Genomic DNA, 26,864 nt, shown 5'->3' on the forward strand with positions numbered 1-26,864 from the left:
AGCTAAATTGCATAAATTGTGAAACAGTTATTTTGTTAACCTCCCTGATGGGCAGCTACTAAAAGTGAGAGACCCACTTACCGTGGGGCGAAATGGATCCATCTTGCAGGTGCAGTGCAGTCGTAGAGTTGTGGAACAGTAGATCGTGGGGGTGCTGACTCATCCACAAGGTGACCCACCCTCTGGAACGAAGATCACCGAAGGTGAAAGACTCATTTGGGGATCCTCCTCTCTGTCGAGTCACTCTTCACACGACAAACACGGGGGATGTGTTTCCACGTGCTCTACCCTCTAGGCGAACACTTCCTTATATTTGAAAATCCGCGGAGGGTACACCCACTTGGGGGACTTAATTTACGACCTCCCCGTTGGTGGTGTGTCCCCCTTTTTGCAATAAACCAAGTGTGTGCACGTGGGGAGAGTAGGTAGATTACCCTGAGAGAATTTCAAAGGGGTGAGAAATTGCGTAGAATTACGTTTCGGCTTGCCTATTCAAGTGAAAGGGAGGTGAAGATCCCCCCTGTTGGTAGTTCTCCACCCCGGAAGGTATGGAGACGAGACGGAGTTTACGGATCAGAGGAGGGAATCCCCCGAAGGAAGGACCAAAGGGGGGGAACAAAGGCATAGCGAAGGAGGACCCCAAAACGAAGGGCGGGGGCAAGGCGAAAGGGGATGTAAAGAAAGGCGCTGGTGGAGGACAGGCAAAGGAAGAGAAGGGGAAGAAGACCTCCCAAAGTGACAAAAGTAAAAAGGACCTTAAAAGACACACGGGGGGGAGACGTAGCCAAGGGGAGGTGGAAGAGGCCACCGAGGAAGATTCATCAAATGGGACAAACGAATCAGAGGAACTCCCCAAAAGGGGGAGCAAGACAGGGAAGGATGCTTCGAATCGGGTGGAAGCCACGAAGGGAAAAACTACGCATGGAAAAGTCACGCAGGGAAAAGGTACGCATGGAAAAGGTACGCATGGAAAAGCCACGCAGGGAAAGGCCACGCAGAGGAAGAAGTCACTAGAGGAGGCGAAACCCATCACCACGGCAGACGCAGAAAGTGAATGCACAAATGAGACCTCAGTGAATAGTAGGAGGAGTGAGAGGAATGTGAAAAAAGGGGGAATGATTTTAAGGAAGCAGAGTAGTAGTATGAGCAAGAACGACGGGGGGAGCTGCTCAACGGCGAGGAGTAATAAAGGAAGGGAGGTGAAAAGAGGCACCTCTGGAAGTGGTACTAAAGGAGTGAAGGAGGAAGACAAGGGGGACCACTCCCTGAGGAGGGGAAAATCGAAAGAGGGACCCAAACAAAAGGATTCTGTTAAGAAGGAAGACCAGGGAAGGGGTGGTGACAAAAGTGGGAAAGGAGGAAATACTACTAAGGGGAAGGCTGCAGGGGAGGTGGTCCAACGGGGTGGGGTCACGTCGAAAAAGGGCTCACGAGGTGGAGGCTCCCCAAGTAAAAGTTCATCCGATTTGGGAAGCTCCGTCGACCAGAGGAGAAGTGCCACCCAGGATAAGAAAGCGAAAGGGACAACAACCCCCCCCATTAAAGGAAAAATGAAAGGAAACGCGACAGTCAGTAAGGCAACCGGCAAGATGAGTAACACGGTAGTTGACGCACACACCGTGTCGTCCACCAGTGTGAATAACCCCCCGCAAGAAAAGGGAAAGTCGAAAGGGAGTAGGAAGGAAGGAGCGGAAGATGAGCCCATCCCAGCTAGCCATCACATCAAAAATATGGATTCTGAAGAAGTACAAAGCAGCAGAGCCAAGTGTAGCAGCAACAGGAGTAGCACTGTTGAATGGAATGAACAGGTAGATGCAGCAGCCCCACCCATCGGAGCAACGAACGAAGGAGTGTCCAACGCACCAATGAACCGAAGCATTAAGAGAAGGTTGTCCCAGATCATCGACGTGATGAAGAAGAAGCAGGTGTTTCAACTCATTGGAGATCAGGACGAACGGGATAGAATCCAATTTATAGGACATGAGTCAGAAGGGGGGGATGCCATCAAAGGAGAAGTGCCTATCCAAAAGGAAAAAGAAACCACAGGTGGTGCAAAGGGAGAGAAGAATAACAACTTGCCTTTCCTACAGAGAGTGAACTTGGACGTCATTTACAACAAACTGCATTACGATTTTTACAAAGGGGAGGAGGACTTCCATCGGGATGTGCTGGTCATATTTCAGAGAATCAAGCTAGCCATAGAAATGGAAAAGAACCCAAAGGAGAAACAGAATCTGTATCAACTTAGATGCAACGCTTGGAAGACCTACGAGGGGGAGTTCTACAAGTTGCTTCTCTCCATGAGAGGCACAAAGGAGGCTAAGAAATTTTCCACCACGCAGAAGGAGCTACGTGAACAGGAGGAAAAATACTTGGCTCAGCTGCTTTTGGAGTCAAGCAAGGTAGAATTGGAAGAGGCGAAGGCAAAGCAGGGGAAGACCCTACCCAAGTCGAAGGGGAGTGGCCATGCTGCTGAGCAGCCATTGGAGGGGAAGCAATTCGAGGGGAAGAAGTTGGAAGAGAAGCAGTTGGAGGAGGCTCGTCCTACCGGAGGCACAACTAACCACGACCAGGACCACACGCAGAAGAAGCCAAGTTCGTCATCCATTAGCGTGCCAACAAGTAACCTCCCCAGGGGGAGCCATACGCCCTTTAGAGTTCGGTTACGCCTAGGGAGCTTCAACCTGGATGAGGATGTGACGGTGAGAAAGGGGAAAGAGGATAATCGAAGCGGGGGGATCACCCTAAAAGTTAACGAAATGAGTTGTGCCAGTTCGCCAGAGAAGGGGGGCACAGCAGTGGAAACTGGCGTAACTGCGGTAGACCCACAAACCGAAGAGTGGAGGAGATTAATCAGGGTGCACGTGCTGCAGAGCCTGACCAGAGACAGCAGCACGGCGTTTTATTTCACCACCCCGGTGTTGGAAGACGAAAACTTAAGTGAGCAGATTAAGAACGAATATAGGAAGAAAATAGAAAAGCCCATGGATTATACGACTGTGTCGAGAAACCTGACCCAGGGGGTCTACCAGAACCCATGGGAATTCTACAAGGACCTGAAGTTGATTTTTCAGAACTGCTTCGCCTTCAACCCTGATATAGTGCAGAACCAGTATATCATAGAAGCAGCGAAACGGGGACAGGAGAGGTCTTCGAATCTGTGGGGGAAGTGGAAAGGGAAGATTGTGGAGGCGTATGAGCAGGGAGGCCACTTGGTGAAGGAGGCTCCTACCACAGTCACCACAGTCACCACGGTTAACACGGTTACCATGTCTGCCATGTCTGCCACGCCTACCGTTTCTACTGTGCCCCTTAACCTGCCAAGCTACGTGGAATTCTTCAAAGGCCTGACGAGGAAGAAAAAAAAGTTCAGCTGCATATACGCCATGTGGGTGGAGTACCTTCTGGCGAACCGGGTCAGCTTCGAGGAACTGTGCAGCGTTAGGGGAATAAAATGGGAGGTCCTAAATGAGAAATGCCAAACGAAGATTTCCAACCCGGGAGAAGTGAATCTACACCGATTCAAGAAGATGAATAATCAGAGCCTGCCTTTTTATGTGTTCAGGGAGGAGTACCAGACTGCGTTGAGAGAGAGCCGCGAGGAGGTGAGGAGGGTGAAGAAGCAGACCGAATTGGACCACCTGGATGGGGTGAAGAATCTATACGAGGTGAATCATCTGTATGACGAAGTCGGAGGAGAGAGTGCCCCGACAGACAACCCAGAATACGCCAATTTGCAATTTCTGTTGGACCAAGGGATGTATAACCAGATGGAGGAGTGGAGACCCCGTGAAGAACAACCTACGGAAGAACCTACGGAAGAACAACCTACGAAAGAACCTCCGAAAGAACCCGCATTGAAGCCTTTTAGAAGCAGAAAACGTAGAATCCATGACACCATTTTTTTTGACGAGAACGTATTTGATAGCTACCTGGAGGGAAAACGTAGCTGCATGGTGAAGTGCTCACGGAATGTGTTCCTTGCGGACTGCTTTTACTACAGCAGTGTGGAGCAGAGCTTGGGCGATTTCATGGCGGACGGGGAGGAAGGAACCTTCCCGAAGGGGGAAGTGAACAACCCGAAGGGGGAAGTGAACAACCCGAAGGGGGAAGTAGGCATGACAGGAATGGAAGGAGTGAAAACGAGGGAGGAAAAATCAAGCGGCCTGAACGAGAAGGAGGAAGGCATCGAAGGAAGCCAATCAGCGGAGGCTGCCACCCCCAAGGGGGACAAAATAGTCTTCCGCGTTCGAGCAGTGAATGAGGAGAAGCCGGTCCAGAGAGCCGTCTGCAAAGGATTCGAGGAGAGTCCCGAGGGGGAAGACGAAACGGATATATCATGGGGTGCGTATCATGACGGTGCACATCATGACGGTGCAGGAGTTCATGAAGGAAGCGTGGTGGAGGCTACTGGCAAAATAAATGAACGCACAGGGGTAGGTCTAACCGAGGAACGCCTAACGGAGGAACGCCCGTCGGAGGAACCGGATGATGCCCCCCCAATCGAAAGGATAAGTCAGCTAGCGAACAACGTTACGGAACATCCCCAACGGAGAAAAGAGAAAAAAAAAAAAGGGGAAAGGCTACAAAGAGCAGTGATGAAGAATCAACTAGGGAGAAAAACCTTGGTGATGAATCTAAAAATGAAGTATTGTCCTCTGGAGGACTCCTCCTTCTTCCAGGTGAAGGAAGGACATGTTTACAGACACCGCGTGGATGTTGGGTTTTCCTTTGTGCTGCGTTCCAGACGGAAGTTGGATGTAGCCATAAAAGTAGATCGAAGGAATGTTTCCTTGTTTGAGGAGGGTTGTCTGGATTTTTTAAGCATCCAAATTATGAACAAATGTAAACGGACTAATCACGTGGAATTCTACTTGTGCAATCGGATGGCTGGTACGGGTCGTTCGCTGGTTCAGCTGTTAAGTGGTTACTTCGCAAGATTGGATTCGCCTGAGGGTGAATTGTCGAATATCCTCCCCAGGGTTAGGCTCTACATACGGGTAAGTGGCGTGAGGAAGCATCTCCTTGTGCCGGCAGGAACGTTGTTCACACTACCTCTCATGCGTAAATACATTCGTGTAACACACTTCCCCCCGCAGGATGTAGACGTGCTGATGAGACTAGAAAAGGACGACGTGACACACCTCACCACCATAGCCATTTTGAAGAGGACGGTCCTGTGAGACTCGGCCTAGCCGTCACCCCGACAGACGAACAGGCAGAAATACACACATATGTAACACCCATATGAACATCCATATGAACGTCCATGCATGTGTGCATTTACCTTCCCCCTCTTTGCCTGTGAGTAACAACTGAGCAGAGGGTGAAGAGGAACACCCAACCGCCATTGGCGCGTTTGTTTGTCCATTTGTTTGATAGCTCTTGTTTTTTGGGTATTTTTTTTGCGTATTTTTTTTTCTTTTTTTTTTTCCTTTCGGAGAAACAACGCCAGTCGATTTGGTTATTTCAGTTGGGCAGGCCCTTTAAATTTGTCTCATTTTTTTTACACGCTCTGTAGTGATATACACATGAAGTGAATTCCATCGGACAGTCCACTCCGATTGGGTACTGAGCTGTTCATAGGAACAACTGGGGGAAAGCAGTGGCTGTTTTTTTTTTTTTTTTTTTTTTTTTTTTTTTCCTGATGAAGGATGTGCGTCCTGCTGCTAATTCCTCGTTGGGGAGAAGGACGGGCAAAAGAGGCCAAAAAGATGATCGCGAAAAAAAAATATATAAAAGCTCCAACCGAAGGAAGCAAAGCAGAACGAAACAAAATCTAGCGTGACTTAACACGACTGAACAATGCTTTACGAACATGTGGCAACGGGATGCAACGCCCCGAAGGGATATTCTTCCCCCCCTCCTTTTTTTTTTTTTTAAAAAAGAGCCACACCCGGGCAGTGACGGAGAAAGGAATGCCCGACGCGTAAAATTCCCTCTGCATTTTCCGCCTAGGGGAACCAATACGCACTTAGTGAAATTTGAATTAGGTCATACTTGCTGGTGAAAAAAAAAAAAAAAAAAACGATCGCACGACTGAACAAAAAGAGGCGTAAAAATTAAACGAATGCGTGAGGGAGTTATTCGCCCGCGTTTCATTTTGTTGCGCTTCGTTCTTGTTTTTATTTTTTGTCACACTTTTTTTCGCCCATTTCTCGATTCCCCGATTTCCGTTTTTTTTTTTTTTTTTCTCACTTGACCCTCGCGTTTTGTTTGCTTAACTCGACACGCGACCCTGCCAAAACACGTTGGCGTTGGTATGAGCTTTTCCGCATAGTTCGTGGCGATCAAGTTTGTGTTTCACCATCCGTTATTCGCAGTTTGCCCTCCACAGTATGATCCCCCCGTAGGCATCATCCACGTGCGTCAGTTTTTCAGTGGTGTGGAAGCAAGGAGCGACATGCAGTGGATGCCTTTCGTTGCAGAGTGTCGTCCTGTCGTGTGGTCGGTCACCCGTTTAGCAACCCATTTGTTCTTTTATTTATTTATTTCTCTGTGCATTTTAACGCCGCGCTAAGACGCCAACCATGACACATGACACGTGACACATGCAGCACCATTTGAATTCCCCACTTGGGAAAGCCTCACCACAGAAGAGGGTATGCGCCAGTAAGGGACCAGAGACCACATAGGAAGTAATCAAATTGGTCATAACAGAAGGGAGGTTGTCCCCCCTCCCCGTCCCTCTGGCCACTCCTCACGCGGGCCAAGTTGAACGTGAAGCCGATTGATTTGTGTCTGTCACGGTTACTCAGTGTGCCCTATGTATTCATTTATTTAGTTAGTTATTTATTTAGTTAGTGTTTTTTTTTTTTTTTTTTTTTTTCGTTGTTTAGTCTATTTTAATTAGTTTTTTCATCCCCCCAGGGGAGGGACGCTTCAACGTTTTACAGTGGCAGGTGTCCATCATTCCAGTTAATCTAATACGATTGATCGAATTCCGTTGTAGGAGTGTCTGCTCCCGTTTCGAAGCGATGTGTTCCCATTAGCAGGGTACCTTCTCGTTTTTGTTATACCACCACACTACACACCGCGTCGAAAAAAGAAAACCACCCTTACAGCACAATGATGTGCACGAGCGCACACGTGCGGAATGGGTTGCACTGGAACCTGAAGAAAGAAATAAAAGAAATAACTCACCTGAGCGATGAAGAGATTGCAGTGATCCACAAACGGTTCAGTTCGATTAGCAACAAGGGTAGGTTGGACTACAAGAGTTTTGAAAAGAGCTTAGGTATCCTGGGGACCATAAAGAACGCTTATCTGTATAGTTCTATTTTTAAGGCTTTCGATACAAATGACGATGGATATTTGGACTTTTATGAGTTCTGTGTTGCCATTAATACGATGCTGAAGGGGAGTAAGCGGGAGAAGGTGAAGCTGTCCTACCGGATCGTCCACGCGGGGGCATCACAACGGGATGACAAGCCGGCAAATGGTCAGGCGGATGGTCAGGCAGATGATCAGGCAGATGAGCAGGAAACTGTTCGATGTGCCACCCGATCTGCTGACCCTGCAACCACCCCTGTAATCAGGGACTACTCAGACTACATCTCGTACGAGCAATTCAAGGAAATCGTCCTGAGCATAAACGATATAAAGAAGCAGCTTCTGGGGACGGAGGAGAAAATTCTAATCAGTCAAATAAGTTACACGTTCAAGTCACTCAGTATGTTGTGTGACGATGGTAAGTACCGGATGAACCTAAAGTGTTACCGGAAGGCAGTTAAATGCAACGAATTTTTGAAGCTCCTTGGAATCCACAATAAAGTGGCAGATGCGTTTATAAGCTGCGAAATGGAGAAAAAGAAAAAGAGCAGACCTGGAAAAAGTCGACTGGACAACAGTGCACCTGGTGGGGATGTCACTAGGCGAATGGGTTCCAATCATCGGGTGAAATCTTTCTCCGTGTCGACCAACACGCGTCTTTCCGTGGGGAAGGGATCCACCGCGTCGCTCTTCACCCGAGGGAAGAAGAAGAAAAGCAGCGTCGAGGGGGAGATCAATGGTAATGGTAACCGGAAGGACGATCAGCATGTGCACCACACGGACCAGGTCAAGAGGAGCTGGCTGGGGCGGAGTCGGATCGGGCCCGGACTCAGCGACAAGAAAAAAAATTGCCATCCCATGGAGAGCATCGTCATTCAGTCAAACATTGCATCGGAGGGGGAAGTCGTGGCCGATTGGACCGTCCCCAAGTCGGGAAAGGAGTTAAGTGGAAAAAAAAATTATTTGAATGTGCCCCGTAGTGGTGATGGGTCTAGAAGGAGTCGGTCCTGTGTCACCGCTGCGATGGATGCAACAGGAGGGGCGGAACAATTAGACGAAGGGGAATATCCAAAAAAAGGGAGCAGGAATAACCACAATAGGGGGGAAAATAAAAATAGGTTAACCAGAGGGGATGTGCAGAGGGGGAGTGTTTCAAATGACTCCCCCGTGATGATGACAGAGGGAAGTGACACGGCAAAACGTGGTATCGAAGATTCATCCAGAAAAGCCAGCCGCAATGAGCGAAACAACTCATACCAACAGTCATGTCCGTCTTCCAGTTTTTACAACAGTGTGATCCCGGCAAATTATGACCCATCGGAAAGTAGTTCCCACATTTGGAATGACCACTCAGATGGGGAGGTGGTGAGTCTCTGTAAAGGGTGTCCCGTAGACAGGAGGAACCGAACTGCCTTGTTGGACCTTGCAGGGGGGGGGATGTCCAGCGGAACGAGTTCGCCCTCCAGTTGGGTGGCAGGCAGTGCCACGATCCGGGGTCTGGTTGGCAGGTCCCCCCTGGTAACAACACCCCCTACAAGTGCACAGTGACACGGAAGCGGGACAGCATCGGAGGTAACCATGGCAACCATGGCAACGAAACGGATGGACGGAAGAACGATCCGCAAGAGCCAGTTAAGAATGGTACGAAGAAACACGAGTGTGAAATTTTGAAGGCCATCTTAAGGTTTGAAAAAAAGAAGGAAAACAAAACGTATGTAGAGGAGTACAACGAGTATGTTAAGGGGTATGGGAAGTTTGCGGAGGAGCAGGAGGAAGGATACCTACTCGAATTGGACACTTACTCGGATGGGAAGGAAGAACTGGAGAAGGAGGTGGAAGGGGGGGGCAAGAATTCGCAATGTAACGACGGGGGGGGAAGCAGTGCGGGAAGTGCAGAAAGTGCAGGCAATGCAGGCAGTGCGTATGAGGATATGGAAGGGGAGGACAGTGCAGATAGCGCAAAGGGAAACCACGCAAACGCAAACCACGCAAATGGTCAGATAAGCTTAGAGAATAGATGTTCAGTTAAGGGGGGTGACAAACAAAATTATAAGGGCAGCAGGGATAAGAACCACCTGCAGGAGGATGCAGAGGCAGCAATCGCCGCAGCAGAAATGGCAGCAGGAGATATGGTCACACGAGTGGATAACGCAAAGTACCTCTGTAGGAAGTACTTTGAGTATAAGGAATTTTTAGAACATTCTAGGTGTCCCATTTCTCACAGCCACAATGGGCTGATGATGAGCAGCAATGACGCTTGTGTGGTGAAGTCTGTCTGTTGTGATGATCCCATTTATGGGAACCGGGTTAAGGGAGGAAAGTGCACTACAAAGGATGGGAATAACCCCAGCGTATTGCTCGAATTCAGCAGTGATGTGATTAGGAAGAAGTTTTATATCCCCACGAGCAAGTGTCACTACGTCATGGTAAATGAAAATTTAACAAAGGAGCAGGTGCTGTATCATTTGGGGAACATCGTGGTGGCCACGGAGGATTATCTGAGCAAGGAGCGTGATGGGGGTGGGGACTACAACCGCATCTTCTTCTTCTTCTTCCACGTGTTTAAGTACCACTTGGGGGATACCACGCAGGAGGGGTGCACTGTGCAGAACGGTCTGACATATCAATATGGTAACCGTGCCAACGAAGGTGTGGTAGCCTCCCCCCCGCATAGAGACGAACCGAGCAACGAATCCCAAATGAGCACAAAGAACCTGAGGGCCAACATCTACTACAACCTCTTACTGATGACGCAGATTGTAAAGTACTTCCTACACACAATAACGATTTCGCAGAAGTGTTCTTCGTCATACGATTCGATAGAGGAGAGTAGCCGTGTAGGCAGCCTGAATGAGGTAAGTGTTCTGCTAAGTCACGCAACCCACATCCTGGCAACCTACTCCAAAGGACCAAACAGAAGTAGGAAGATCTACATTAACAAGTCGAATTACTACCATAAGCTAACCAGGAGAGGAAAACTATCTGTTTCTTTACGACAGAAGAAGAAAAAAAGGAATCTGCAGAAAATCTTGGCAGTTTACTTTGGCCACGAGAGATGGGATCTAGTCATGAATATGATGATTGGGATTCGCTTGTCAGCCATTAAAGTTTACAACACGAAGGATATTGTAGACCTGTTTAAACACAGGGACCTTCTTGAGTTGCCTACATCTAATGCACAGCATAGAGTGGTATTCATAAACTACGCCCCGGTGATCTTTAAGCAGATAAGAAACCTTTATGGGATCAGGTCCAAGGAATACATTTCCTCTGTTGGACCAGAACAAGTGATAAGTAATATGGTCCTGGGAAATCTCTCTACGTTGAGTGAGCTACTCTCCGAGGGGAAGAGCGGTTCCCTCTTCTACTTCACCAGCAATGGCAAGTATATCATCAAGACGGTAAGTGCGAAACCCGATAACGCGTTAACTGAGTAACTACCTGCCTCATAACCGTCTAACGGTGTAACGGTGAAACGGTGAAAACACGAACTTATTGACCCTCCCCCCCTTGGCAGGTCTGCAAGAACATTCACAAACTTTCCAGGGCCCTGCTGCCAAAGTATTACGAGCACATCAGGAGCAACCCGGACTCCCTGCTGACGCGCCTCTACGGAATCCACTGCATAAAATATAAAAGCGGATCGGCAAGTAGGTCCAACGGAGGGTGGCCAGAGTGGTCCGAACTGGCCAACACGCAACCCGCCACACTGCCAAATGATAACCCAACCTAATAGGTTACCCATAGTATTATAACGCTAAATTTGCTACCGATTTTGTGCCCCCCCTTAGGAAGCTTGAAGAAGATCTACTTCATCGTGATGAACAACTTTTTCTCGTCCGCCGTGGAAATTCACAGGCGGTATGACATAAAGGGGAGTCTGGTGGGGAGAACAGTCCCCCCTGCGAAGAGGGAAGACCACACCATCGCCCTGAAAGACGTAGATATTGACGAACTGGGCGACCGAATCAACGTCGGAGAGAAGAACAAACAGAAGCTGCTTAACGTTATTAAGGCAGATGCAGATTTTTTAAAAGAGAATTACCTCCTGGATTATTCCCTTCTTTTTGGGATCCATTACAAAGACTTGTCTCGAGATCTGGTTAGCTGGAATGCCAGTCGGACAAATGAGGTTCGCCATGTGTTCGATAAGGAGGGAAAATGTATTGCGGCTCGGCCCTTCCATCAGGTACAATGCACGTTCAGCACTTTGGGGGTATATTTCATCCCCAGCAGGAGGGACCGACCCTGCATCTACATTGTTGCATCTACACTGTCGCATCTACATTGTTGCACCTACACTGTTGCATCTACACTGTTGCATCTACACTGTTGCATCTACACTGTTGCATCTACACTGTTGCATGTATGCCCACCCCGTTTCCCCCCCGGCAGTGCGACCACGGAGGCATGATCAGCGTCGACAGGAACAAAATATTCTTCTTTGGGATCATCGACATTTTTACCAAGTGGACGTAAGGACGAGCAGTGCAGCGGCGAAGCGGCCCCCTGCATGGAGCATAGATAGGGGGGTACCTTTACCCACCTGATAATGTGACCGTCTGGTCATATTTACCCATCTACTTCCCCCCACACATACCCTTCAGGCTGAAGAAAAAATTCGAGCACACCCTGCGAACAATACAGTACGTGTTCGACGCCACAAACGTGGACCGAACCCACCAGGGCGTAAAAGCACTACATACTATGCACACACATGCGTAGCAACCTGATTCTGTGTCAACCCTGTTGTTAATCCTCCCATGTAACCTTTTCACCCCCCCCCTTTCTGCAGAAAATTTGACCGCCAGAACATTTCCTGTATCCACCCCAACGCCTATGCAGGTAGGATATTTTACATATTGAGGGGGAGAAATTTTCATGCAGTGTTTCGCTACGTCGTTGCCGTTTGCCCTACTTCCTGATGACATGTTAACGAATGCTGCCTATTCTTTTCTCTCCTTCCCTGTAGAACGATTCGCCTCCTTTATAGAGAAGCACATGGAGTAGCTTTTTTTTTCACTCAAGGCAAAAGGGGGGGAGATAACCTTTTCACCTTGGGAAATGGAAAGAACGGTTGGAAGAGTATTTTTTCCATTTGTTCGAGTCCGTATGCAGGGGGGAATCCACTTGAAGCGGCCTTTCCCGGGATGATTGATTCATCCCCCCTTTTTGGCCACCCCTTTTTGATCACTCCCTTTTTTCGTATGTTTCGTTTTGCTTTGCTTATTACACCTTGGAAGGACGAAAAAGAAACTCCACTTGGTTAATCCGAATCCACTTGATTAATGATTAATTCTTCACTGCCGATACGATCGTTGGCGAACCTTTTTCATGGGGAGCTGTTTTGCTCACTCCTGTGGTACACTTATATGAAGGTCTCTTTTCACTCTACGCACTGCTCGGTTTAATCAGTTAAACGGACACACACATACACACACCGTAGGGGGGGGGATGATATGTTCCCTCCTTTGGTGACGCGAAAAGTGTGTTCCATTGGATGAGCAGTAACCGTGCGTCGGGTTAAAATGAAAAAAAAAAAAAATGCCCCGTGGAGGTGGACGCGACCGACACAAGGTGAACTGTACGGGTCCACAGGATTTTCACGGGGTAGGTCCCCCCGAACAGACACACTGTGCAGGTGGATATGTAGTTGGGGACCTGCCTCTAAAAAAGAAAAAAAAAAAAAGAGGCCAACAAAAGTTGCCACCTACTTTGCAGGATTTGCAAAGTGGTACAACCGTGGGCGCCGCAATAAGCGGACATTACTCCACGTCCGTGTTGGACGTCGGAACGGTGTTGGCCTCGTCGAGGAGCTCCGTCTTGAGTTGCCAAAACTGCAGCGTGTTGTCCTCACCAGTGGACCCAATAAACATCTTGAGCTCCTTGTGGTGGTTCCAGTTGAAGTCGGTGATCGGTTGCGTATGTCCTCCATGAGAGAAGATCAACTCAGATGGACCGTCGGACAAGTCTATGGCATCTAGTTCTTCGCCAATTTTCGTTAAATTGTAAATGTTGATAAATCGACTAGTACTAGCAGATGCAAGGATAGACGAATCGTTAGGAGAGAAGTTCAGTCGGATGATGGGTTCTTTATGTGCATGGATAATGTGCTGTGGTTCACTAAACCTTTTAATATCCCAAATTTTTATTTTTCCATTATCGCTTCCAGATGCAAAATGTCCAGTAAACTTATTTAACGAAATACAGTTGACGGCTACCTGTTGTCCTAGAACCTGTTGCGCAGGTTCTTCTCCTTTCACTCTAATATCGTACAGTAAAATATACCCATCATCTGCACAGGCTAAGATCAAATTTGGGTCGTTCGTTGCACATACGTCATTTAGAGGAGACTTATATTTCACTTTATAAAAAGGACTAACTTTTTTACTTGTCAATTCTGTATAATCGTAGAGATTTATGATCCCATCATTTCCACAGGTTAAGGCGTATTTCTTATCTGCGTGGAAGTCTAGTCCGAACCCATCCGATGCATTTCCAACGAAAGATACTTCTGGATTCATCTTATCTGCACTTGTTTCGATACTATGTTTGTTTATATCAAATAGATGTAAATTCCCATCGATCGCCTTCGTAACAACAAAGTTTTTTTTTTCCAGAGGGAGGAACTTGATCCGGTTGACTTCTCCTTCGTGAGCTATTTTCGACTGAATGGTAAATTTTTTTTTTTCTGAACAGAAATCGAACCCTTCATAATTTTCATTCGTTTTGTAGATGCAATTTTCCTGTGGTAGTTGCACCAACGGGAATAAGACTTCACACACGTACAGGTAGTTGGGTTCTTTATTCGACGTATGTGTTCCTACGCACACTATTTGGTTAAACACATTGTCTTCGTGGTTCTCGTTGTGGTAGTCACCAAAGTCGATGGATAGCGAGGGCCACTCCAACTCCTTTCTGCTTACAAAGTCGTACAACAAACCGCTGTTCACCTTCCAGTTGTTGAACTGAGTTTCCAGATCCTCTTCTTCTACTTCCTCACTTTTCTTCGTAACTTCCTCTGAGTTTTCCACTTCCTCGCTCAGCTCCAGGCACGCCTGGTCCAGTGCGTCCGATTTGCGCTTCTTGCTTTCCTGCTGGGGGCTCATCTTGGGTCGGCAACTAGGGGTAGGTAAAAGGAAAAGGAGAAACACGTAAAATGAGGTTACTTTTTCCAAAGGTTCACACAATGTTGTGTGCATTCTGCCGTCGTGCCGGTTCGGTGATGCACCGCTCATTAATCGCCAAGGGGGGGGAATCTATCTACCTATTTCTCCTTTAGAAAAATTATGAGCAGCAACTAGGAGGTTTCCTGTGTTCAGGGTTGTGCGTCCCAGTGGGGAAGTTAAATGTGTAAATTTGAAAGGCGCTTGGGGGGCAGAAAAACACGTGGAGTTAAACTGCGAAAGGGGGGGTATAACACATTTTACAAGGCGATGCTGCGTGTTTGCGTAGATACCGCTTTGTCGAACTGGCTCTAATGTACACAAAGCATGTGCAGAAGGACGATCGCTTTTTTTGATTTTTTTTTCTTTTCACACGTGTTTTGTATGTGCTTCGTAGGGGCTTACTGCTGAACAGGTGTAGAAGTATCCAGGCGAGAAAAGGAAGGAAAAAGAAAAACACAGGGAGAATTTATTTGTGGAGTCAAAAGTGCCAAGGCGGGAAGGGCAAAATGTTTGCATAAAAGCTCAGTGGGGTGGCGATGAAGAATAGAATAATGGTTTGAATTTTTTTTTTTTTTTTTTTTTTTTATAATTCTTAATCGTAAATGGTCGATGGTTAATGGTAGAGCCACCGCACACTTTTTGCTCTCCGTTTGGAGTACCCCTTTTGCTGCCTCGTGCGTAGGGCTTCTGTCCCCGAGGGCACGCATGCACTAAGCGGATACGCACGCACGTGGCAGATGCGCATGTACGTGAGGGGCAGAGGGGTTGCGCCGGGGGGGTGAAGAACCCGTACCTTTAAAAAGACCTATCGGGGGGAGAAAAAAAGAACACACACGCACAGGTTCGTAGGTAGATACTTGCAAGAATACACTTGTGTAGGTACGGCTCCACCCGCATTACTTACGTGCACATATCAAGGATGCTTTGACGAGGAGTACGCGAATCGTTTTTCGAGAGTAGCGCGGCAGAGTCTCTTCATGCAGAGAAAATCAGTTCGGGCTCAGGTAAAATAAAAGAAAAGTTGAGAAAGGCTATTTTTCGATGTAGCTCTTTGTGGGTTCAATTGTTAATCGCACAGGAAAAGGAAAATACCCTTACAAGCGTGTCAATGTGGCGCTGATTATAAAAAAAAAAAAAAAAAAAAAAAACCAAAGCAGGGGAAAGAAAAGTACACAAAAGAAAGGGGAAAAAAAAAATGCACATTGCGAAGGGTCTCCCGCCTACATGACCCTGTGTGTACATGCACTGATACACCCCTTTGCAGTGCCTACCGCCATTTAGTGCTGCATCTAGGGACTCCTCACCAAAGCTAACAAACCATTCGTTAAAGACACGCCTTCCTGCTTTGGGACTTTCTCCCGCGAGAACTCCCAACCGCTGCGTTCGCGCGCTTGCCGTTTTGATTTTCCTCCCCAGATGAGTTTCACATAGTGGAGAAAAAAAAAAAAAATACTTTTGCGCACCTTTTGGGGAGACAAACACGTAGGCGGAGGTCGCTTCTACTGTGCACGTCTGTGTGAATTCGATTGGTGGTTACGCACACACCCGCTCATCATTTGCTCCTCCGTTTCGCCGTTCAGTGGAGTGTTATTGGCTCTCGTCGAGCAGCGTGTTTACGTGGCATGCAGAGTTAGGTATTTATGTAGCCGGCTAACCAGGCATCATGGGGGGAAGTACACACACACATATATATGTGGATACATGTATATACTCGCGCATATGCGTTTATTCCAACGTGGGTTTTCCCCCCATCGCTCCCAACCAATTCGCGCAAACTGCGAAGAGGGTAACAAACCCGAGGAGCAATATGAACACTGTAACCGTGTCAAGTATGTGTACCCTCTGGGTAGCCAAAAATTTTAGCTAGCTACTGATTTTTTTTTTTTTTTTTTTTTTTTTTTTCCAATTTTCCCCAAATTTCCCTTGCCTGTTCAGGCGAAAACGCGTTTGTCATTTTTTACAATTTGAAAGGGAACAGTGTTTAAGCGACTAGTTGTGGAGAAATCTGCAAAGAGATGGTTTCCCTATCACTTCGCTGAACAGGTGGGTCATTAGAAGAGGTGTGCCAGTGAAATAAGTCGTAAGTTGGGGAGGGGAATAAAAATGTTTGCCATGCGTATGTATGTGTGTGAATATATATGATCAAATGTTGACTCTCCCCGAGTTAGTTGTATGTGTACATGTTCACTTCCTCACAGTTACCCATACGTTCACATTTGGGCGCAGCATGGCAATTCATGTGAGTTCCCTTTTGAACAAACGCTTCTCCGTTAGGAATGTTCGTACTAAAATGCATCTCGTGGAAAGGAGTAGCCCCACACTGCGATGTGACTACCCCCCGCTTGGAAGTTTTTTCTCAATCCGAACCGCTTCCCTATCCCCTCACACTTTTGCAACCGCTCCCCTCAGGTACACTTTTCCTCTTACATGGGCCACTTTTGCAAGGGGCGAGAGGTTCCCTTCAGTTCCTACCGTTCGTCCGTCAATTCCTCATTAGTGCCATTCATCGGGGGTGGATGGGGGAAACAACATGTAGAGGCGCACGTGTAACACTTTTTGGCAAACCTATCCAAGGAGGAATGTGCTTACGTATTGTATATGTTCGCGTGAGCTATTAGGTGTTATTTATATACCTGGCATGACATTCACTTCGATGTAGGGAGGAAAAGGTTGTTCACACGGTTGTGGTGATTTCTGCGTGGAGCATGGAAGTGTTCCATTTGTTGGTCGTTCCCATTTGCAAAAGTCATTTGCCTTTCATCACGTAGCGTAACATTGCACGGGGGGAGGAACTTCCTCGAAAGAAACCTCTTAAAATTTTTCGCTTTGGTTGCCTACCCCCACTGCTACAGAATGCCCTTCCCCATAAAATGGTACATGCATGTACGAGTAACATTTCCACGCATGTAACATATGCGCCAACTGTTCAGTGGGACCCTTAATTTAATGGGAAAAAATCGGCGCAGTTCTGGATCTCGGGAAGTTGCATGGCCATGAACAGAAAATGCCCCGTGACAAATTCATTTGCAGTGGCAATTGCCATACAACATATTATGTGACTCTTCTTTTTTTTATTTTTTGTTTGTTTTTTTTTATTCTTTTTTTTTTTTTTTTTTTTTTTTTTCCGTAGTTGAGTTACTGCCACACGTACGTTTGATAAGCCGCTTCTTCTGTCGCGGTTTTCTCGAAGTTTTGTCGCACCTTTGGCTACTTTTTTGTCCCATTTTTTTGTTCCAATTTTGTCCCAAATTTGTCACAGGCTTTGGCTCAAAATTATTGCAGCCTTGGCCCCAATTTGTCGCAACAAGCTTTGCTTCCCTTTTTTCCCTCCTCGCGTGCCCCATCCGTTTCAGAGGCCTAACTTTTCGACTCATCCCAAAGTGCCAACCCCACTTGTGGAAAATAAAAAAAAAAAACAATCTTCTATAAGCTGGAAACGTAACAGAGTGAAGACTCACTAGTCCGTTTTTTCCTCCTGTCCGTCCCGCCTTCTGGATTATGACCACGAAGGTGAATACACCATCTTCAAAGGAACGTTCATTTGGTATTTTTTTTTTCGTTTTTTTTTCCCCATTTTGGTGAGCTATAACTGAAAGAAGTGACAAATTCCTTTTTGTGACGCAGCGTTAAGAGGGCCACGCCTACTTGCGCAGAGTTCACTTGTTGGCACGTTGCCCCCCCAGCGCAGCGGCTCGAAGGTACTCTTACGAAGGCACTCTCTCGAAGGAGAGGTTGAGACGCATCCGATCCCAAAAAATGAATGCGTAGAAATGTCATCGTTCCACAACAAGAAGCTGGCTCTGAGTTCCCACCATGACAGACCCACGGCACTGAACTTAGGTAACGCTCTCGTGGGGGAACTCCTGGTTAGGAACTCCCGTAGTGGGGAATTCTCATCGTTGGGGGATGCTCCCTCGACAGAGAGACTGCCCCACCGTAGCAGCGCTCTCATCTGAGAAACGCACACATCCACCCCCCTCAGGCGCGAACAATGACAACTACAGCGGGAAGCGGAAGCTGCTTCGATCCTTTCGGAGCTCGAGGAACGATACGTGCCCAGACTGCAAAGAAAAGGGAATAATTATATGTGACAACAGTGAAGGGACGCAGATATGTAACGGCTGCGGACGTGTGTTGGAAAGTCGCATTCTCTCTGAAGAGCAGGAATGGAGAAACTTTAACAGCGATGGACAGATGAAGTCCAATGATCGTAATAGAGTTGGAGAGGTGAGTGACATATGGTTCGAAAATAACTTAACGAGCACGACCTTTATTAAGTCAAGCAAGAAGCTGCAGCACCTGAATATGATGACCCAAATAAATAAGAGTGACCAGACTTTGCTGTCCGCCTTCAACATACTGAAGTTGATATGTGAGACCTTCTTCCTGCGGAGCAATGTGATTGAGCGGGCGAAGGAGATAACGAAGGAGCTGCAGGTGGGTGAACAGTAGGGCGTAACGTAAAATAGCGTAACGTAGCATAGCGGAGTGGAAAAGAGAGAACAGGCTAATGTATAGCAGTAGGGGTGGTGTTGTTTCTCCCCCCCTTTGTACTGCCACACAAATCATCTGTTGACATATGCACACTTGTATCTTCGTCTTGCCCCCTTGACAGGACATGGAACAGCTGAAGAACCGAATCAACAACCTTAACATGCTGGCAGTGGTTTATCTGGCCTGCAGAGAAGCAGGACACATCAAGAGCATCAAGGAGCTCATCACCTTCGATAGGTCTTTCAAAGAGAAGGATCTAGGAAAGACAATAAATAAGTTGAAAAAGATCCTTCCTTCTAGAGCTTTTGTCTATAATGAGAATATTTCTCACTTAATTTTTACCTTATCGAATCGGCTACAATTATCCATTGATGTGATAGAGGCAATTGAGTATGTAGTGAAGAAAGCTACGACGTTAATTACCACGTCACATCGGTTGAACTCTCTTTGTGGTGGATCCATTCACCTTATTGTTGAGCTAAACACAAGTGAAGAGAAAAATGTAAAACTCCCGAACATCGCGCAAATTGCTGCTGTGTGTGGAGTTACAACGAATACGTTGAAGACCACCTTTAAGGAGCTCCTCAGTGCAGCAGATTATATTTTACCTTCGTACTACTTGGTGGACAGCAACTCCAAGTTGGCCACACTTCGGCAGAAGTATCTCAGTGACGACCGGCGCAGGAAGAACAAGTGACATGGGAAGCGAACGATTTTTTTTTTTTTTATTTTTTAATACCGCCAAATCAAAATGGATTATAAAAATGTGTAAAAAAATATGAACAAGCAATAAAAAAGATGCGTTTTTTTTTTTTTTTTTTTATTTTTTAATACCGCCAAATCGAAAATGGAGCTTAAAAATGTGTAAAAAAATATGAACAAGCAATAAAAAAGATGTGTTTTTTTTTTTTTTTTTTTTTTTGCAAAAATTAACACTTTGGGGAGTCTCAACGATTTGCTTTAATTTAACCGTTCGAATTGACAGGGGGGAAATAAAAGAATTAAGAAATAAATTAAAATAGAATGAACAAAATAACATCTCCAGTGTACAGAAAAAAAATAGGGGAGGGTTTACAGTACAAATGCGGTCAACTTGTCTGGCCTGCTTGGGCCGTGAAAACGTACAAACGGCGCAGTCGCGTGCGAAGGGAGAGCCATTTCACCAGGGTACCTCTCACCGCGGCAGCGTGACGCCCCTCTTCACCCAGGAGAGTACCCATCCCTTGATCACCTGCAGGTTGCTCTCGTACTGTTCCATGTCGTTGTTCTCCAGTTCCTGAAAAATGGACGAATCATCATAGTAGGTGAGGATGTCCTCCTTTATGACCTGAAATATTTCACACTCAATATTATTTTTTATTTTCTCCTGGGAGTAGTTTCTCTTCTCCAGTCGTTCGTACAACTTGTTTGTCGAAGCGGTCAATAAAAAAATGTGATCGATGAGTTCCTTTTGGTCGATGAAGTCTACATCGTGGAAGTCTATTATGTATCCTCCATTTTGTAATTTTAGTTTTTCTAATTTTTCGTTGACCATGTCGTTACTGTAGATGCTTGCATCTAGTTGGTCATCGAATTCTTCGTAGAGCCTTTCCTCTTTAATAACTTTGGCTAGGTTCAGGTGCTTCATTTGGCTAGCCGACTCTGCCTGTTGGTTCTCCTTCAATTCTTTGTTTATTATTTCCACTAGTTCCTCACACAGGGTGGTCTTGCCCACTCCGGGCACGCCCGTCACGATGATGTTCGGCAGGTTCCTCATCAGTCGGAGGGAGCATCTGAAGTGGTGACTTGCCGCCGCGCTGTCAATTAATGTTGAGCGGGTTACTTAAATTTCGCCGCATTCGATCTTCCAAAACGGATTGAGAGAGAAACGTTGAACCATGCACGGGGTTGGGATGCCAAAGGGAAAAAAAAAAAAAAAAAAAAAAAAATACATACATACATATATACATATACATATAAGAACGTTCCTACGAATGCGCAGTGGCTAACCCCTGTGGTGCCCTGCTTCAAAAATTAAAAGAAATTTGAAAAAATAGAAAAGAACGACATAACCACATGTAACACGATGAACTGCATGCGCAGGTTTTCGCACGTGGACCTTTGTCGATGCCGAACAGTTGTGCACATAAATTAAAAAAGAAAAAAAAAAGGGTCGACACGCTGGGTCTCGACACCGCATGGAATGTTCTCTAAGCAGCGATGAGCGGAGCAAACGGGCGCAAGGGGACTTTGCTTCATGTGAAGTTGCTACCCAGTGAAGTACGTTTAGGCCTCTTTAACCATTTGTGAGACTGCTTCGATGGCAACCATTTTGTTTTCACCCGTCGGAGAAGACACATTTGCTTCTCCTTCAAAAGGGGATATCAGTGCTACGTAGGTGCACGTCTTCGATGCTACTGGACGGATCTGCTTCTCTCCCTACCTAGAGAGGTATTCACATCTTCAGCGGGGGACACGCGTCAGTCATTTTTAACTGGTCCTTGAGACTGCTAATTTGTTTCTCCTTTTGGCTAATGATGGTTGATGAGAGCTCGAAGAATTCCTGCACGGGGGGGAAGCCAGAGCAGAAAGAGGTCGATAAAGTGGTTGTGCAGATGGTTACATGCATGGGTCCTCCCGCTGCAGCGCCAACCACGAGGTGACGGAGACGAAATTACCTGGAGCTCCTCCTTCTCCTGCAGCAGCACCTTGTTCGTGTAAAATAAGAAGAGGAAGTTTTTCGTCTTTTCGTCCTTTATCTGGAGGGGCAGCTCCTTTAGCAACTCGTTCGTCTGCAGGATGTTCCGCTGCAGTTCCTCGTCCATTTTGCTTTTCTGCGTCGCATCGAAATAGTTTGGAGGGAAGCCATGTTCGTAGCGCACACGCACGGCTAGCACATGCACGAATAACACACGCACGAATAACACACGCACGAATAACATACGCACTTCTGCCCCCATGAACGCTCCTCCTGGTGGGCCCAACAAATTACCTTCTGGTACAGCCCGCGGAGGTCCGCCTCGGAAAAGGTACCCGCCCCAACTTCCTTGTTCGTGATGAGTCTCCTCTCGACACTTAGGATCACTGACTTTATCTTTTTCCTTTCGTCCAACACCTTCGTGGGGGTGGGGAAGAGCAAAAGGGAGGAAGGCAAACAGTGAAGTTGGCCACATACTCGATCGTGCAATAGCAAGCAGAAGCAGGACACCTCCAGAGAGAACCCCCCCAATAAAATGAACCCCCATTACTTTGGTTAGTTCCTTTTTCCATTTGTCGAACACATCGTCGTTTTCTTTATCCTCCGTGCTTTCCTGGGAGGGGGTAAGTGGCGTGGCGTCCGGTGTGAAGGTGGTGGCAACGTGGTAGCAACGTGGAAGAGTAGCTGCTAGTGCGCGTAGAACCCGCGCATAGTTTGACACACGTGCGGCCGCGCTGGTAGGCCACTCGAGCTAAACCTTGAGCTGTTCATATTTCTTGCGCAGGTCATCGAGCTTCTTCTTTATCTGGACGTGGTTGGCGTCGTTGCTATGCATCATAGTCTTGAACCCGTCTATTTGTCGCTTGTACTCCTCATTGAGTACGCGCAGGTTGTGGGAAATTTGCATGTACTCTTGCAGCTTTTCGTGAAACTTCTTATTGTCGACGAATAGCTTCTCGTTGACGGCTCTTAAGTCACTGATCTCCTGTTGCTGTTTTGTGATTTCTTCCTCGTGCTGTGCCTGCAGTCGTCCTGCTGCGCCGATCGTGTCATTCGCATGACCTACATCTGCCAAGTCGGTTACATCTGCCAAGTCGGTTGCATCTGCCACGTCAGCTGCATCTGCCATGTTGGCTGCATCTCCCGCTGCTGCCGCGTCACCCATGCGGAGGCGCTGGTTCTCACGCTTCAACGCACAGATAATGTTAAGGAGCTCTTCCCTGGAGCAGTTTCGCTCGTACTCCTTGAGCTGATCGTAGTAGTCGAAGTTGGTGGAGGTGGAACTCATGTAGTCGTTCATCTTCCCCTTCTCCTGTAGTTGTTCTTTTAAAAATTCGATTTCTCCTTTTAGCTTTTCAATCACATCGATATACATGGTGAGGTGTTGCTTCACCACCACCACGTTAGACGTCACGATATTTTTTATGTTTTTCGCTCTGTTGGCATATTTGAGGGTGTTGTGTGTGTCTTCGTAGGAAAGATGGGAAGGACTTACATTAGCTATCATTACCGTTTTGCAATTTCCTCCTAGGGAATCCTTTAATAAACGAGTGAGCTTACTATCCCTAAAGGGTATAAAATTAGATTTGCTTGTTCCCTTACTTCTGGACACTAGAGCATTTATTACATTCCCTAAGGCTAGAAGTGATCTATTAATATTAGCTCCTTCTAAGAGTCTCATTCCTTTGTTGTTTGTTTGACTTGCTCTTTCACTTCCTGCTAAATCTATGACACATAACTTTCCCCTTTTCGTTTGTTGGTAGATTCCCTGCCCTTTTTCTGTTTCTTCTACGATTACTTGTAAGACTCCATGGCTTCTAGAGCTTGTTTTGTTTGCATCTGTGGGTTCTTGGGTTCTATTCTTGTTGCCTGTATGTATTAGTTCCATAATTTCCTCCACAGATGTAGTACAGACCTCGAAAATGTTCGACACGGTAACTCCTTTAATGGGATCTTCTCTCACATCTAGGTACTCATCAGACGGGTTCAGGAGATCACATATATTCTCATTATAAATCTCAATAAAGGAGCACTTCACTTTGTACTCATTCATGACTTCCATCTTTTTGATTCTGTCAAATAAGTCTCTCAAAATCATATTCATGATTCCGGGCTCATTTTTGTGTCCTATAATTGTGTGTGTTTTTCCTGCTCCTGTAGCTCCATAAGCGAAAACTGTGGAATTATACCCTGCGATCACTGCATCTATTAAACACTTAACGCTGTTTTTGTATACATCTTCTTGAGAACTAGTCTCATCGAACACGTAATCGAAGACATACTTTTTTTCTCGGCTTCTATTTTGTCTCAATACATTATCTGAGTTATCTGAAGGATCTAGAAGTACTATCATTTTGTTGTCCAGAATTTTTATTACATTTTTTGCGCCTTCGTTTTTTTCGCTAGCACTCATGGGTCTGCATCTAATAACCACGTTCATGTTATACGTTACGTCTTTTTCTGTAGAACCTGTTTTTTCATTTTTATTAGTCTGTCTTGTTACACACGTGGGGACGGTTTGGTGTGTTGGAGATGCACCATTCGGGTGGAGTACATTGGAAGGAGCCCCCTGATTTGCAGACGTGACGGCGGAAGTGCTGCTACTAATAACTGCGGTGGTCGGAGTTGTGCTAGCTTTTCCCTCTGGTTTTACCCCACCGGAACTTCCGCACCCTTCACTGTTCCGCTTCATCATCTTGGGGGTCTTCGCCGTCTCGTTTGGCACTTTACTTTTTAGCTTTACAATTTTTGGTGCACTCACTATGGTTTTGTTGGACGTGCCCCTGGCGACGTTTCTGGGGGATTTGCTTTTGGGCATCGCATGCTGGTTTTTTCCACACTCCACCTTGACTGCTTCCACCTTGGTGGTTTCCATTTTAGCTGCTTCCTCCTCCTCCTTGGCGAACGCATGACTCTGCAGGTTGTTGGCCTTCCCGAGGTTCAGTTTGGTCAGCTTCGCTCTGGGTGAGGTCACATTTAGGGGGGGCACTCCAGGAGAAGCTAAACTTGGGGGAATCACTCCAGGGGAAGTCACACTCGGGGGGATCACTGCCGGGGTGGCGCTGCTTAGCGAAACCGCCTTGGGGGATGTACCACTTGGGGGGATCACCCTGGGCGAACCGGCAACGTCCAAGTTTATATGCCTCGACTGAACAACCGTATAATCCATGGTGGGAAAGAACTCACTGGAGGAGTTCCATTTTTCCATGTCGAGTGTTGCGTAGGAGAGGTTCGGGGTGGTGGGGGAGCTAGTCCCTCCGACGCAGGACCGGTACGCCCCATCTGCCTCTAACCCGACCGTTTCCATCATCGCAGAACCCACCACAGTAGAACCCATACTGGCCCTACTCAGATGCATCAAATTATTCTCTATGTCGCAGAAGCTCCTTTTCATTTGTTCCCACTGATTGGAAGAAATACCGTTGGAGTCCTTCTTTGACAAATGTAAAGGACTAATCTCACTAAGGGAGTACTTCTTCCCCTGCATGTGTCTGTCACCTTGTTCTTTCCCTTCCTCTTCCATCTCGTTCAGTGTGTCTTGTCCTACCCTCTCGTCAGTGCAGTTATTTTGGTTCTTCCAATCGGTGTAGGTACCGTTGTAAATGTTTGCACCACTGTCTGCTTCTTTCCCCGGTGGTGAGTCATGCGTGTTTTGCTGTTGTGCCACCTTTGCTGTAGATCCGATAACGGGAACATCTTCATAGAACCCATTGAGCGATTCTAAATTTTTAGTAGATGCAAGTTCTGAATACATTTTTGACAGATTCTGTTGGAACAGCGTATCACTGGTGGACGAGATGGATTGCATGGAGTGGTTGAACTGTCTTATGTTTCGCATGAGTTCGTTGACTGCGTTCATTTTGGCGTCGTTCGCTGAGCATTCCTTAGTGATGCTCTTAGTGGTGTCCTTCACGGTCCCCTTCGTGACCCCCTTCGTGGCGTGGTTTCCCTCACTCTTATAAACCGGGGACAGCATCCTCTCGTCGTAACACTGCGGGGAGCTCTCCCCCTCGGGGCCATTCGGGAAGGACTCTCCACCCATTCCCCCTACGCTGCTGATGCATATTTTGACCCCTCCACTGTTTTTTTGTTCCCCGTGGGGAGCAACTAGGTTGTGTGACAGGGCAGGGTTGTTCGAAACGGCGGGGTTGTTCGACACGGCGGGGTTGTCCTGCCTGTTGGGACTGCACGTGATAAGGTCGGTACCCCTTTCATCTGCCCCTACGTAATACTCCCTTGCGGACCCATCCGATGAGGAAAAGTACTCACCCGCCAGTTCCTCTTTGTCGTTCTCATTTTCCGTCGTTCGGTTAGATATGCACACGTCCTCCTGTGTCTCCTTCAACACGGAAGCGAAGCAGATATTTTTCGTTGTGTTACTCGTTTCGCCCATTTCTGCCTGAACCCATTTGTACTCATCCGTAGAATCGGATCTCTTCCCATGTTCATGGTTATTCATTGTTATTCATTTTTTTTTTTTTTTTTTTTTTTTTTTCTTGTCTTGAGCTTAAAATGGGGTCATACTGAAGGTAATGATAATCGACATATCATTGGTGAATTGAGAGTGGGGAAACTCGCGGTGAAGAAAATGCTGACACGTGGGAATCTATCGCCCCGTCTGGATTTGATTTCCCGCGTGGGTGGGCTTGTGGAGTTTACCCTGAGGAGTGGTTCACTCCTTCGTTTCGGCATACTAAAAGATACACTTCCCCCTGGGATGGTACTGTTTACATGTGGGAAGTCCTGCTAACCGTTTCGATTTAACGGAGGTCAGTCTACCCGTGCTAGCCTCAAGGGAGATAAAGGAAGGAACAGGCGTGAAGAAAACTCATCCTTCCATATGCTTACCCTTGCACATTTCGCGGGTTAATAGTTTAATAGGGTGGGAGAGTGTAATTGGTGCGTGCACAGATTTGACGCGTTCCCTTTCTCTTCTCATTCGTCTTTCCTTCCTCTTTTTTTTTTTTTTTTTTTTCTCGTGTTCGCAGAAAGCACACTACGCGTAAAAAGTGCACACCACGTGTGTTCACATTTGCTTCATTAAAAAAAAAAAAAAAAATACACCTTCACCATTTAACTAGAATAGTGCATACGTTTGCGTTTTGAGACGAACAAAGTGGAGAATCCCATGGAGCCTCCCCTTTTGGAAGATAAGAAAAATTTCCTATGTGCATTTAAACAGGTGTGTAATACTTTCGGGTGGGCGAAGTGGATCCTCTTCACGGAAGTAACGAAGCAACAGTGAGGTGAGA

General features: G+C 46.8%; 6 protein-coding genes across 6 annotated transcripts; 3 read left to right on the forward strand and 3 right to left on the reverse strand.

The window, feature by feature from the left end:
• Positions 1–548: 548 nt before the first annotated feature.
• On the forward strand, positions 549–5,183 carry PCOAH_00003710 (Uncharacterized protein; the record flags this gene model as incomplete). Its single annotated transcript, XM_020057186.1, has 2 exons — positions 549–5,000; positions 5,100–5,183. 2 exons carry the CDS (start codon positions 549–551, stop codon positions 5,181–5,183), a joined length of 4,536 nt encoding a protein of 1,511 aa, XP_019912661.1.
• A 1,885-nt stretch (positions 5,184–7,068) lies between these two features.
• On the forward strand, positions 7,069–12,282 carry PCOAH_00003720 (Phosphatidylinositol-4-phosphate 5-kinase; the record flags this gene model as incomplete). The annotated part of the gene is made up of 8 exons (XM_020057187.1): positions 7,069–8,637; positions 8,670–10,673; positions 10,790–10,922; positions 11,064–11,461; positions 11,668–11,747; positions 11,880–11,918; positions 12,068–12,117; positions 12,245–12,282. The coding sequence occupies 8 exons, from the start codon at positions 7,069–7,071 to the stop codon at positions 12,280–12,282; spliced, it is 4,311 nt and encodes a 1,436-aa protein (XP_019912728.1).
• Positions 12,283–13,037: 755 nt separating this feature from the next.
• Positions 13,038–14,381, reverse strand: PCOAH_00003730 (Chromatin assembly factor 1 protein wd40 domain; the record flags this gene model as incomplete). Its single annotated transcript, XM_020057188.1, has 1 exon — positions 13,038–14,381. The coding sequence occupies one exon, from the start codon at positions 14,379–14,381 to the stop codon at positions 13,038–13,040; it is 1,344 nt and encodes a 447-aa protein (XP_019912748.1).
• A 3,830-nt stretch (positions 14,382–18,211) lies between these two features.
• Positions 18,212–19,632, forward strand: PCOAH_00003740 (Transcription initiation factor TFIIB; the record flags this gene model as incomplete). The annotated part of the gene is made up of 3 exons (XM_020057189.1): positions 18,212–18,281; positions 18,424–18,878; positions 19,057–19,632. 3 exons carry the CDS (start codon positions 18,212–18,214, stop codon positions 19,630–19,632), a joined length of 1,101 nt encoding a protein of 366 aa, XP_019912683.1.
• Positions 19,633–20,109: 477 nt separating this feature from the next.
• PCOAH_00003750 (Adenylate kinase isoenzyme 6-like protein) lies at positions 20,110–20,691 on the reverse strand (the record flags this gene model as incomplete). Its single annotated transcript, XM_020057190.1, has 1 exon — positions 20,110–20,691. The coding sequence occupies one exon, from the start codon at positions 20,689–20,691 to the stop codon at positions 20,110–20,112; it is 582 nt and encodes a 193-aa protein (XP_019912705.1).
• Positions 20,692–21,369: 678 nt separating this feature from the next.
• On the reverse strand, positions 21,370–26,071 carry PCOAH_00003760 (Kinesin; the record flags this gene model as incomplete). Its single annotated transcript, XM_020057191.1, has 5 exons — positions 21,370–21,477; positions 21,593–21,748; positions 21,907–22,029; positions 22,163–22,225; positions 22,370–26,071. The coding sequence occupies 5 exons, from the start codon at positions 26,069–26,071 to the stop codon at positions 21,370–21,372; spliced, it is 4,152 nt and encodes a 1,383-aa protein (XP_019912643.1).
• Between the last annotated feature and the right edge of the window lie 793 nt (positions 26,072–26,864).

The sequence above is a fragment of the Plasmodium coatneyi genome, chromosome 2, assembly GCF_001680005.1.
Source record: "Plasmodium coatneyi strain Hackeri chromosome 2, complete sequence".
Lineage (NCBI taxonomy): Eukaryota > Apicomplexa > Aconoidasida > Haemosporida > Plasmodiidae > Plasmodium > Plasmodium coatneyi.